Source organism: Cryptomeria japonica, chromosome 5 (assembly GCF_030272615.1).
Source record: "Cryptomeria japonica chromosome 5, Sugi_1.0, whole genome shotgun sequence".
Classification (NCBI taxonomy): Eukaryota; Viridiplantae; Streptophyta; class Pinopsida; order Cupressales; family Cupressaceae; genus Cryptomeria; species Cryptomeria japonica.
The window spans coordinates 756,279,254-756,291,612 of record NC_081409.1 but is presented as its reverse complement, the minus strand read 5'-3'; the positions used below and the strand labels follow the sequence as shown (position 1 = coordinate 756,291,612).

Below are 12,359 nucleotides of genomic sequence, written 5' to 3'. Positions count from 1 at the left end.
CTCTATAAACTTTGCATCTCTTGATAAGATCCAAGGGCAATCGAGAGTGCATCCTCTTCTTTATTTCCAAATCATCTTGAGCATTTATCCAAAAATCCTCTACTTGGGACACATGCTTGTGTTTCTTCCCCACTGTTTCTTCCATATGACCACTAGGATCAAAATTATCTCTCGAGGCAAAACATGTGAATGAGTAGAGAGATAGCTCGTTTTTTGCATCTTCAGCTGCTTGAGAATTAGGACACACTTCAATTGAATTTCCTAGTGAAATAGGTATAGGGATACCATTCGCATGCTTATCTCTTGATGCCTTAGCACAAGTTGCCAACTGTCTAGTCACTTCAAGTATTACTACTCTATCCGTAGGATACCTTGGCAACATATAAGGAGGTGAAGGACATCCATGGATTTTGATGTAGGTGAATTTAGGAAATTGAATGAACCACGCACCATGTTTCTTCACTAGCTTTTGTGCTTCTGGAGACAATCGTTGGGGAATTCCTCGTTGTAGTGTCCTGGTGATATGCATTGTGAAAGTATCGTTGACTAGCTTGTAGTAATTCTAAGGCGGATGATGCAACTAGGCATAAGAATCACACTCTTATCTCTCCGGGCCCTCTCCCAACAACTCCTCTGTGTGGTAGTCTCGCATACTCAAAACATCTGGCTAGAGAATATATAACATATGAGCTCATGTGGAGTGACTTAGTAGGGACTAACTTCCTCACTGCACATCTAGATTGTTACTGATAATCCTAGCCCAATTGAACATCCCTTTCCTTTGAACGATCACTTGTATAAAGAAGAACATCCACTTGTTGAAAAAGAAGGCTTGAGAGGCACCTACAATTCGATTAAGCATGGTTATCAAGTCTCTAAATTCTTCTTGGAAATCAGTTCTGTGAGGGGTATTGGGTATCTTATTCAGGCGAGGCCTACTCTTGAGCAACCAATTCTTATTGATAAAATTTAGACAGGTATCAGGATCATCTTCGTATATAGACTTGGCTCCTTTTGGCTCTTGTAAATCATATCTCTCTGTTCTGGAAGATGAAAAGCTTCACTTATAGCTCCTTTTGAGAGATAGGCGAGGATAGTTCCATCCTTGGCCACAATTGTCCTTGAATGCGAATCATAGTGCCTGGCACATTCGATCATCAACTCATGAATCTGACTGCGGGAGGGAAACCTACCGCCTTGATGATTCCGCTCTCAATTATCTTCTTGGCTATGGGTAATGGCTTGCCGATGTAGGGTGCTTCTTGAAACTTCTTCACATTGAAGTTTCCTAAGTTGGTGTCTCCAATATTGCTCCACTTGGACGTGATCCTCGTCTCCAAGTCGTCACTCCTTTGATCTTCTTTAATGAGGGCTTGCTGGGTAGAGGATCCACTCGCCTTGGGGGCCACCGTTTGTTACCTATGAAAGGGTTTAAGTTAGGTTTTAGGTATAGTCACAAAGATAGGCGATTCAAGACCTTAAAAAGAACAATTGAACTTCAAATTGAACATAAATGAATAAGCATTGAAATTTACAAATTGAAATTACAAATGAATCAATCTAAATAAGAATACCCATCTTTACTAAATCAGATCTTCATTCAAATTTAGACATTGAACATACCTCAATCTTGATCTTTGAGCTTTGAAAGGAATGAACCTGAAAAAAGGGGTAAATAATGTCTTGCTATTGAATTTACCTCCTTCCTAAATGCTGTTCAAAGAAGTTCGCTCTGCTAAAAGCTTCAGGTCTGCACCTTAAGTAAATCAAATTCACCCTCGGAGGATTGCTGATCTTCTAGTTTGTCCTTGAGAGGATCAGGCCTGAGATTAAAAGTGTTGAATCGGCCTGGACCTTCCTTTATATGATATGTCTTTTGCCTTCTCAATCACCAATCCACTCAATAAAATCTGGCTTTGAAATTTGTCTTGATGAGTTCAGCTACTGCTGTTCGCTCTCCCTTTTGATTTCGCCCTTTGAAGATTCAAACCTGAAATTTGCTTCCTAATTGCTGGAATTCGCTTCTTCAAATCTGCTCCTCAAATTCCCTCTAAGGAAGAAATCATTTGATTGAATGATTAATGCTTTTAGGATCCACTCTCCTTTATAGGCTCACCCTTCCTCTAAAAAGGCCGACTTTGCTATATATAATTTTTTTTTTTATTACACCTTGAGCTGGCTGACTTTGTATTAAAAATTTAAAAAAAATGCTTTGGCGCCAAAGGATGAATATTTTAAGTTTTGAATTTAGGAGTGTTTAATTTAGGCGAACTTGCCTCCTTAATTGCTAAAATAAGGTTTGATTAGTGATTTGAGTGAGGAATAAAGTGTTTTGAAGAAATTTGCTCTTGAACCTTTGAAAGGGACAAGAGCGAACTAGGGGTATGAGGTTTGGACAAGCATCAAACACTTTACATCACCTTCATCCGTGTTGTTCTATCCTTGATACTTGCTAGGAAGGCATCTTGGAGGTTTCCTTATGCAATTTTTGGTGTTCAAAAGCAACTACGAGCAAATTTGCTTGTGTATCCTTGGAAGGACAGGTCCTATTGGGGAAATTTCGCTCTGGACCCTTTGGGAGGATCAGGAGCGAAATAGTTATTTGCACTCAACCTTTCATTATTTTTTTCAACTTTGCTCTTGGGCTTGGCTTCTTGGTCATCCCTCCATCTCTATCAAGCCCATCTACCTTCAAAGTGATGTCCATTCAACGTTTTTGGCAAGAAATTAGGCTATCCTGGGGATTTCGCTCTAGACCCTTTGGAAGGGTCAAGAGCGAATTTGCTCTGTTAGACCCAAATCCTTCACTTTCATAGCCTTCAATCGCTTCCAAGGCATGATAACGTCCTATCTAAGGCTCCAAGGCATAAAAATAGTCCAAATTTGAAGCAAAAGGGAGGATCCTGTGAAAATTCGCTCTGGACCCTTTGGAAGGGTCAGGAGCGATTTTTGTCTTTTAGCCTCAAATCCATCGTTGCCTTCACTTCAATTCACTTCTTAAGGCAAGCATACATCAATCTTTCTTCAACTACGCTGTAGGAACAAAGATTTTGGTCTCAAACAAGGAGCAAAATAGAGGTTTAGGAAATTTCGCTCTGGACCCTTTGGAAGGGTCAGGAGCGAAATTTTCCTTTTGACACCATTCATCTTCCATTCATCATCATTATGCCTTGAACTTGACTTATCAAACCTCCTTCTATCATGATCAAGTCAATTTGCCATCAATTTAGCTTAAAACAAGGTTCTTTTAGTGCATTAGGCAAAATAGAGTCTTTCTAGGAATTTTGCTCTAGACCCTTTGGAAGGGTCAGGAGCGAAATTTGCATTTCTAGACTCTATCCACACTCAACTTGCTTAGGACTTGTCCTTTCCACCCTTATCTTATCATACTCAAGCCAACTTGCTGTTAAAGTGATGTCTACTCAATGCTCTTGGTGAGGAAATAAGTCTTTCTAGGAATTTCGCTCTGGACCCTTTGGAAGGGTCAGGAGCTTAGAAAGAATTTCGCTCTAGACCCTTTGGAAGGGTCAGGAGCTTAGAAAGAATTTTGCTCTGGGCCTTTTGGAAGGGTCAAGAGCGAAATTTGCTTCTTTGCACAAATTCTTCACTTTTCCTTATCACACTTGCTTGCAACTCACTTCCGAAGGCATGAATAGATCATTCTTCATTCAATTGAAGCCTAGAAGCAAGGGTTATAACCCCAGTTAGGACCAAGAGAGGCTCTTAGGAGAATTTGCTCTGGACCCTTTGGAAGGGTCAGGAGCGAAATTCTTCTTTAAGCTCAAATCCTTAACTCTCTCAAATTTTCAAGTCCATTTCTCATAATTACTTCCCTCCAAACTTGCCCTCGCTAGCCTTTGTCGTTTGTGCCCACACTTCGATTAGTTGCTTCATCACACCAATTCAGACTTAACAAAAGACAAGACTTTGGCCTAACAACTCACAACCCTGACTCATCTAGACTTAAACCCCTCAAGATTTCTTCTACAAAACATACATTCTTTAACTTTCTAAGGCAAGGTCTTGCTAAAATTACATCAGGGTTTAAGGCAGAGAATAATGACTTCCCCAAGCTTAGGTTAGACTTGGCCCTAAAAGGAACCCTAGGCAAGCTTTACGAAGGAAGCCCTAACTTACTTGACCTAGGCCACACTAACTCACTCAAAACACCAAACAAGTAGAGAAAAGCTAAGCAAAGAGAAAGCAAGACCCCCCCAAAAAGAGGGGTCCCCATTTTGATGGGGCGACGTGTGAAATGGTCACAACACCACGTCCATCCAATTGACTCCCACCTTTTTTTCTTTCTCTTGCTCATATATCGGCTAAATGTGTTTTCCACTATCTAGTGCTTGATCTAGAATGTCGAAGAGCTTGCATGTCCTAACAATATCAATCAGTAATCTTGAGCACATTCTTCTTCTTATCTTGAAATCATCTTGAACATTCATAAAATGATCTTCCAATTGTAGCTTTTGTTTGTGCTTTCGTCCATTAGCTCTCCTAATGTTGTCGTAAGGATCAAAGCTATCGTTGGAGAAGTATGGGATAAGAAGGTAAGATTTCAAATTCTTCTTCAACTTTCTTTGTTGCTTGTAAGGATGGATACAATTCTAATGTTTACTCAACTGAGATGGGAAAGTGATTCTTGTCTTGTGTCTATTCTTCTACACTTTGTTATATGTCATTAATTGCCTCGCCAAATCAAGCAATAGTATCTTGTTAGTAGGATATCGTGTTAGCATGTAGGGTGGACAAAAGCATCCTTGAATTCTAATGTAGGTGAATTTGGGAAATTGGATATATTAAGCACCAAACTTCTTTATCAACTCCTTTTCTTGTGGGGATAGCCTATGATGAATGCCACCTTGCAAGGTTCTTGTTATGTGCATGGTGAAGGCATTGTTCACCATCTTGTAATGTGCTCTGCTTTAATAGTGCAATTGTGTGTATGACTCGCATGCTCTAACTCTCTAGCTCCCATTCCATCTGGACCTCTATACATCAATCTTGTGTATTCACGAGCTCTAGTATGTGAATATATGATATATGAACTCATGTAGAATGTTCTAGTGCGTGTGAGCCTCTTGAGTTGTATGTCAAGGTTGTTGCTTGTGATTCTTGCCTAGTTGATCTTCTCTTTTCTAGTTGATATTACTTCCATAAAATAGAACATCCAATTCTTGAACTGGGATGCTTGAGGGGATCCCATAATTCGGTTGAGCAAAGTGATCAAATCATTGAATTCTTCCTTAAAATCAATCCTGTGAATCTTGGTGGGTAGCTTGTGTTGCAAGGTGTGCGCTCTTGGTCTCTGTGCAACACAAGCGGTGGGTTTGCAACATGGCTTAACCTCCTCCCGTGGATTCTATGTGTTTGGTGGTTGTAGCGAGCATTGATGGGTTGACCTTTTGGTGCAATGACAACCATACCCAACAAATGGTATCAAAGATTGGTCGCGGGTTCAAACCCCGCTTGCGCTGAGGGGGGGATTGTTGCAAGGTGTGCGCCCTTGGTCTTTGTGCAGGACAAGCGATGGGTTTGCGACGTGGCTTAATCACCTCCCGTGGATTCTATGTGTCTGGTGGTTGTAGCGGGCATTGCTGGGTCGACCTTTAGGTGCAACGACAACCATACCCAACAGCTTGGATATGCCGGGCCTGCTCTTCAATAACCAATACTTGTTAACTATGCTAAGGCATTTTTTGGGGTCATCTTCATAGAATTCTTGTGCTCCTTTGCTTTTGTAAATCAAGCTGTTGGGTTCAAGTGGGTTCAGGTATGTGGAAAGCTTCACTGATAGCCATCTCAGATAGGTAAACAAGTGCTTTGCCATCAAGTGCTATGCCATCAAGTGCTACTATTGTTATTGTGTTAGAATCATAGTGTTTGGCACATTCAACGATCAACTCATTGCATTGTATAGTCAGAGGGAAGCCTATTGCTTTCACTATCCTGCTCTCGATCATCATCTTTGAAAATTCAGAAGGCGTGGTGGTATACAAGGGACCTTGGAACATCTTCATATTAATTTGCTCGAGATTGGTGTCTCCTACATTGCTCCAAAATGATGTAATCTTATATTCCAGTGCCTCTCCCTTTGAGTCTTCCTTGATGAGGGCTTGTTGTGTACATGTTCCGGTCTTCAAGGTTGCCATGCTCTACCTGCAAGAGTTGTCTAAGTTAGTTTTATAATATGATATTAATGCCTACAAGCTGAAATCAATCACCTAAGTTAGCAATTGCTGCTCTAAAGCTGATCATTCACTAAAAACCTTTCAATGCTGCTAAAACTCTAGGTGTGTATATTAAAACCCTAGCTTGTAAAAACTGATCCAACTTGAACATAATCATCTAATTCTTATGAATTTTGCATTAAAATCTGCCAAATAATTAATCCAAGAGCTCTAAAGCATGATATGAAATAATCTCTATGCCCAAAATTTCATCACAAACCTAACCGTGGAGCCATATTAGCACGTTAAAGTCTGATTTTTAATGAAAAAACGATTAAAACCACTTGTTTCAGATCTGAAAATATGTCCTAAACTGACTGATTGCTTTAAATTAGCCTTTGATTTGGCAAAATTGTCTTTGTATTGAAGCACCTTTGCTGTGTTAATGATGTCAAATGCTGGAGCTGAAGGTGGAATTCGCTGATTTGATGGTCTGTAACAACAAATTCGCTTTGTGCCTTGAATGAATTAACACTGTCAAATCTCCGCTCTTAATGTCGAATTCGCCTTATGCTTGAACAAAATCACTATCAATTGAGAGTGAATTTGCTGCCTTAGCGATGATGATCTTGACAATATCTTGCTTTGAATGGAATTGCTGTCCGGCCTGATCAGAATCGCTGCTCATGATTGAGATCATTTGCTTTATCAATTGTATGTTGATCAAATGAATTGATCAACATTGCATTTATAGTTGTTGAGGGGGTGTGCTTCTTCATCACAAGGCCGACTTGTGCCTTTCATTTAATGCTTTGCAATCTCGATTTTCAAAGGATGAATGCCGACTTGCCTTCATCAATTCAAATTTGAACTTAAAATGTCTCTTTACCTTGTGGGGCCCCTTCTCATATTGTGGCGCTAAGACTTATATGTTTCTTCCTTTTCTGTGGGTGAAAATCGCGCTTTCGCATGTGCAATGGAAGTGGTTGGTTAAAGATCGTGCTCTTGGGTGAGCACTGGAAGTGGCAAGGTGAAGTTTGCACCTTGAGATGGGTACTGGAAGTTCGCACATTTGCAAGGGCATTGGCAGTGGCAAGGTGAATGTTGTTCTTTTGGAAAATCAAAGGAAGTTCGCTCTTTAGCAAGTGTGTTGGAAGTGATTCATCATTTGTTGATTGACTTGCTACTTCATTCGCTCCGTTGACTTGCCATGGATCAGACTTTTGATAGCTTCTTAGCAACATTCTAGCAAGGTTGTGATCATCTTCAAACAAAGGAAATTCCCAAGGTAAGGTCGGGTTTTGAGAGACTAAAGGAAATTCGCAGATTTTGGAGGCATCGGGAAGTCTGCTGATTTGGGAGGCAACAGTAAGTGACCTTAAGATGTCAATTTTGTTAACTCAAATCATTTTGCCTTAATCCTTTTCATGATTACTCGGACTCTAGCCTGTCCTTCCTCAAGCATTTATCTCTCTAAATCAATTTGCCTTAGGCAAATTTAGCACTTCATCTCTGATTAAGCAAGTAAAAGATGAGGATCAAATGGAATGATCATCATGAATCATTCACTCCAAAATGTTGAGGATAAAATCAACTCAACCTTATTCCATCTAAAGGACTGCTACTGCCAATCTAACCTAAAACCTAGAAACAGGACGCAAAGGAGGGGGTCCCCATTTGTGATGGGGCGATGTGTGAAATGGTCACAACAGTACCATAGTAGTGCCTCAGGTGTCTCAATTTTTTTGGGACTTACTATTTATAGCAATATTGACTTGTGTTTGACATGTAGTTGCACGAGTCATAGTTTTTGTTTTTAGAAAGTTTTGTTTGAAAATGACTGCAACTCAGATGTCATATGCTATGCAAAGTCATGTTTCTTGGATCTTTTTTGAAGATTGTTATAACTGTGAAAATTCTTGAGAAATATAATATGAAATATCTTTGCCCATGGTTTTTTCCTGGTATAATTTTACTAGGTTTCCCACATAAATTTGTGTATTCATTGTTTATTGTTTTCTCTACATGATTCTGCACTTCAATTTTTCATAACATAGGAGACTTAGTCATTGATATGTAAACTACCAAATTATGAAATCTGGAAAGAGTTAGGATCTGACAGAAAACAATTGACTGAAAAATTGCATAAGATTAGATGGAATAAGAAAGAAAAACTAGAGAGATAGAACATCATAAGTGGAGACATAAAGGAATTAATGTGATGACAGTGAAACACCTTGTAGATAAAAATCCCAACTAAATGTGAGTCACACATCTCTAGAACTCCAAATGGCGATTTACTATCAATCATCAGTCAATAGACTTGCTTAAGAACACTGATCAACACTGAAATGCTCTCCCAAACACAACTACAATTCTCTGTTACACTTTCACAGCCCTATGATGTAATGGTTATGAATATGAGCACAAAAACTTTCACAAACAGCTTCCAATTCTTGAGTTAAAAAGACTCAATTCACTCCTTTCATGCACAATCAACCTTATAATTCATAGAAATAGTGTCAAAGCCTTAGAAAACCCCTGAAAGCCAAAAGGATTGGAGAATTGAAGAGAATGAAAAATTGGAACAAGCTGAGGCTCTTTTTTGAGCTTGGGCAAACCTGCCAGTGTAGCAGAGACGCAGTTTTGAAACCATGGCAGTATCAAGGCTGTAAAACTACTCTGACAGTTTCAAAACTGCCACTGCTGCTATTTAAATTTCCTTTGTTGGAAATCTTTGCCCTACAATCTTTCAGAAGCCATTACTTTTGCATATGGTCTTGAACTGAGGTGCTGTGTTTTTTGAAATTGCACAGCTTTGTGAGGGAAATCCTCATATAGAAACACATTGAGGTTCTGATGCAATTTAAGACATGTTTTGGGACTTGCAACAGGAAGTGCTATCTTGCCACAAAGTACAAACAGGATTATTTTTGGATCTGTTGCTGCATGTTTGGCTGCCCTTTAGGAGTAGGCAGCTGTGAATAGGATCCAATGAGGTTTTGGGCTTGACATTGACCATCTTCTTGCTCCTATTAAATACTGAGTTTGCCAGCGTGACAAGGGTTAAGTTGCAAGGATAGAAATTAGCTCATGGCTGGGTACAAGGGGGAGTGCTTGGTGGAATACGAAGCATCCTTGTCGGATACCACATTGCAGCCATCCTAAGTCATTTTTTGTCTTTGAACTATGTTGAGGGACATAGGAAGCTTATTGCACTTGATGTGAGGGCTTGAATTTTTCATCTAGACTATGGCACCAAAAACAAGTTATTGGGAGAATGATTCATTGCACCCTATAAGTGGCAAATGCTGATTATATGAGGGAGTGAGCTCACCATATATCCACCTATAGCGTCTGCCCAAAAAGAAAACTGCTATTATTTTGAGAGATCAGATTTCAAAGGCCTGGAAAGAAATGTGTGATGTTTTAGAATAACATTGACTTTGGGGTTCCTTCACATCCAATTATCTTGGTTTGGGGCTCCATCACCACTGGTAACTTTCTTGAAGACAGAAGGTAGACACAAACAAGATTTCTGATATTGGTGATGCCAACCATGGACAATCTTATAGGCTCTGATCCAAGTGCTTGTGATGGATTTTGAGGGAATGGAACTAAAAAATACCTAATTAAGCATATGCATTATTTTGATTCCGGAAGTGTTGATAGTTTTCATAATTAATAAACTTATCAGCAGCAGGTGAGTTTTCATTACCTTTTTCTATACTTGGGGACAAATTTCCTGGCATTCTTGAGTGCCATTGCACTTTGGAGGGAGAGATCCATTAAATATTTTGCCCAAAGGACAGAAAATATAAAAGGAACATTAAGAATAGTAAAAATATCTAAGAATAAATCTAACGTGGATGCTTGAGGCAAGAAGAGTACTCATTAATGCCAATGCTAAACAAAAGTCCAGCAAATATGCCTTAATGCGCTATTCTATTTATAAAAACCATAAGTATCAACATGTATTAAATGATATGGATTCTGGGATAACAATAAATTTATGTTAGTATGACCATCCGTGATAGTTATCCAAATGTTTCAATGATGTTCTTACATCAAACTGCTAATAGCTCAAGCTCTGGACACACAGCTCTATGTTTGCACAAGAATGAGTTATTCTATCAATCTGGGCGACCTCTAGCATCTGTTAGCATGAGGTGTCAATTGAGTGTTGTTGTTCAATTCCATATATCTATGGAAAAAGGTTACGTATATGTTGATGCTAAATATGTGTATCTATTTTGCAGAGGTGTCAAACAAGATCGAACAAATTGAGGAGAACTTCGTTGTACCCATTACAAAAGCTGAATTTACAGTGATGCGGTTGTCTTTCAATGTATGGTTTTGTTGCTTCTTGAAACCTAGTCTCTCTTCTTCAGACCAGTGTAAATTTTTTGAAGGTGGTCAATTACAGTCTCAATCTTGCAAGAAACTGAGTGAGTCTGGTTCTAACAATTGTGCTCTGCATTTTCAGTTTATATTGCCCTATATTATGGGCTGGCATGCAGTTGTAAACTCGAACACTGGGAAATAGGCATGCATTACTTGTGGTCTTTCTGCATAAATCTGAGATGGTAGTGAGTTCTGATCTAGGATAGGTAGAAGCGAGTAGATAGCTACTGTGCAGCCTTCTAGGCCAAATTCAAATATTTGTAAGCAAGTGTTTTGTAAGCGTTTTAAGGCAATGTTTAATACGAGAAGCATAATTTAACTGAGCATTGATGTATATGAGCAAATTACGAGTTAAAGGACCAATTTTAGCCTATGAAGGTAAATTAGGTAATCATACAGTAGTGGTAGATGTGCTGTATGTTGATTTGTGTTTTGAAGGCATATGAAGGTATATATATATATAGAAACTCTCCACTCCACTCCATGCTCAAGGGGCGTGCCATTCATTTATACTCGTGTATTTATCAAACACGCACGGCTCAAATTTTGTATAACTAGGTTAGTAGATTAAAATATTGATTTATATGATGTTAAATGGTTTAGGGCAATGTCTATATAGATTACTATTTCAACAGTATCTAGTTATAAGAAAACTGAGCTGCATTTGTTTGAGATATACACTTCACAAATGCAGAAATACTTGTGTATGAGCCTTCTCAAAGCATGGATTATATGCACTTCACTATCTCTGGATATTACTTTAAAGTGAGGTTTCCTGAGATATTTGAATCTCAATCATCATTGTAACGATGCTCAATCTTTACCATTTGTTAATTTGAGATAATAAAAAAAAAATTGATAGACACAAAGTTGAGTAAAAATATAGATCTTAAATAATTAATCAAACTTAATTTTTATATAAACTACAATTTTAGATAGATATATAAATGCCATTTATTATTTAAAAACGAAAAAATTGATAAAAAATATAGAAAATAAACAAAAATGAAATTTTAAAAATTAATCTCTTATTTCATTATCAAACTTAACAACAAATATTTAAATTTTTAATTGATAGACCAAAAATTAACCATTTTCAATTGTTTTTTATAATTTTTAAAATAAAACATTTTTTAAATATAAAGATAAAAAAATAGATGCAAATAAGTTTTTTTTGTAAAATTAAAATTACCAATATAGCTAATAATGGTTTTTCCAAACATAAAATTAAAAATTACAGTCAAAAGTAGAACAAGTGCATTATCAAAAGATAAAGTAAATTATATAGATACAATCAAATTTGTGTTTATGCATGTAGTAAATAGGATATTTTGAAATTAAAATAAAATAATTTTTAATAAATAAAATAACTTCAAATTGATATTTCTTTTAGCATTTTTAAATAAATGTACTTAAAGATATGTATATTAGTTTTGTGCAAGAATTCACATGTTTTGTATCTGATGTAAGAGTTTGGAATGAACTAAACCAAATGATTAAATGCTGATTAATTAAATTGCTTGTAGAAATTAATATACAAGTGAAGAAGAATGAAGGGACAACTTGGTGCCTACAAGAAAAATAATTACTCGCCCTTAGCCACTTTGTTATTTCTTTTGGTCATTTGTCTAAAAGTATTCTAGAACGTTTGTGTAGAATATAGTTGGTATTAACATGTGTGATATTGAGTATTCTATATTAAAACTTGTGGTTTGATCATGTGTTTGAGATTGTATTGAAGTCGATGTGAAGATGGAATTTGAATTGGACTATCATCATGAT

At 37.6% G+C, this 12,359-nt stretch overlaps 1 protein-coding gene across 1 annotated transcript in view; it reads left to right on the top strand.

Moving 5' to 3' along the window:
• LOC131036540 (single-stranded DNA-binding protein WHY1, chloroplastic) overlaps nucleotides 1-11,087 on the top strand; it is a 91,772-nt gene extending 80,685 nt beyond the window's left edge. Inside the window, exons 7-8 of the mRNA XM_057968432.2 lie at nucleotides 10,433-10,521; nucleotides 10,660-11,087. Coding sequence (XP_057824415.1) covers nucleotides 10,433-10,521; nucleotides 10,660-10,719 — 149 coding nt within the window. The 3' untranslated portion in view covers nucleotides 10,720-11,087. The remainder of the gene's footprint in view (nucleotides 1-10,432; nucleotides 10,522-10,659) is intronic.
• The last annotated feature ends 1,272 nt before the right edge of the window (nucleotides 11,088-12,359 follow it).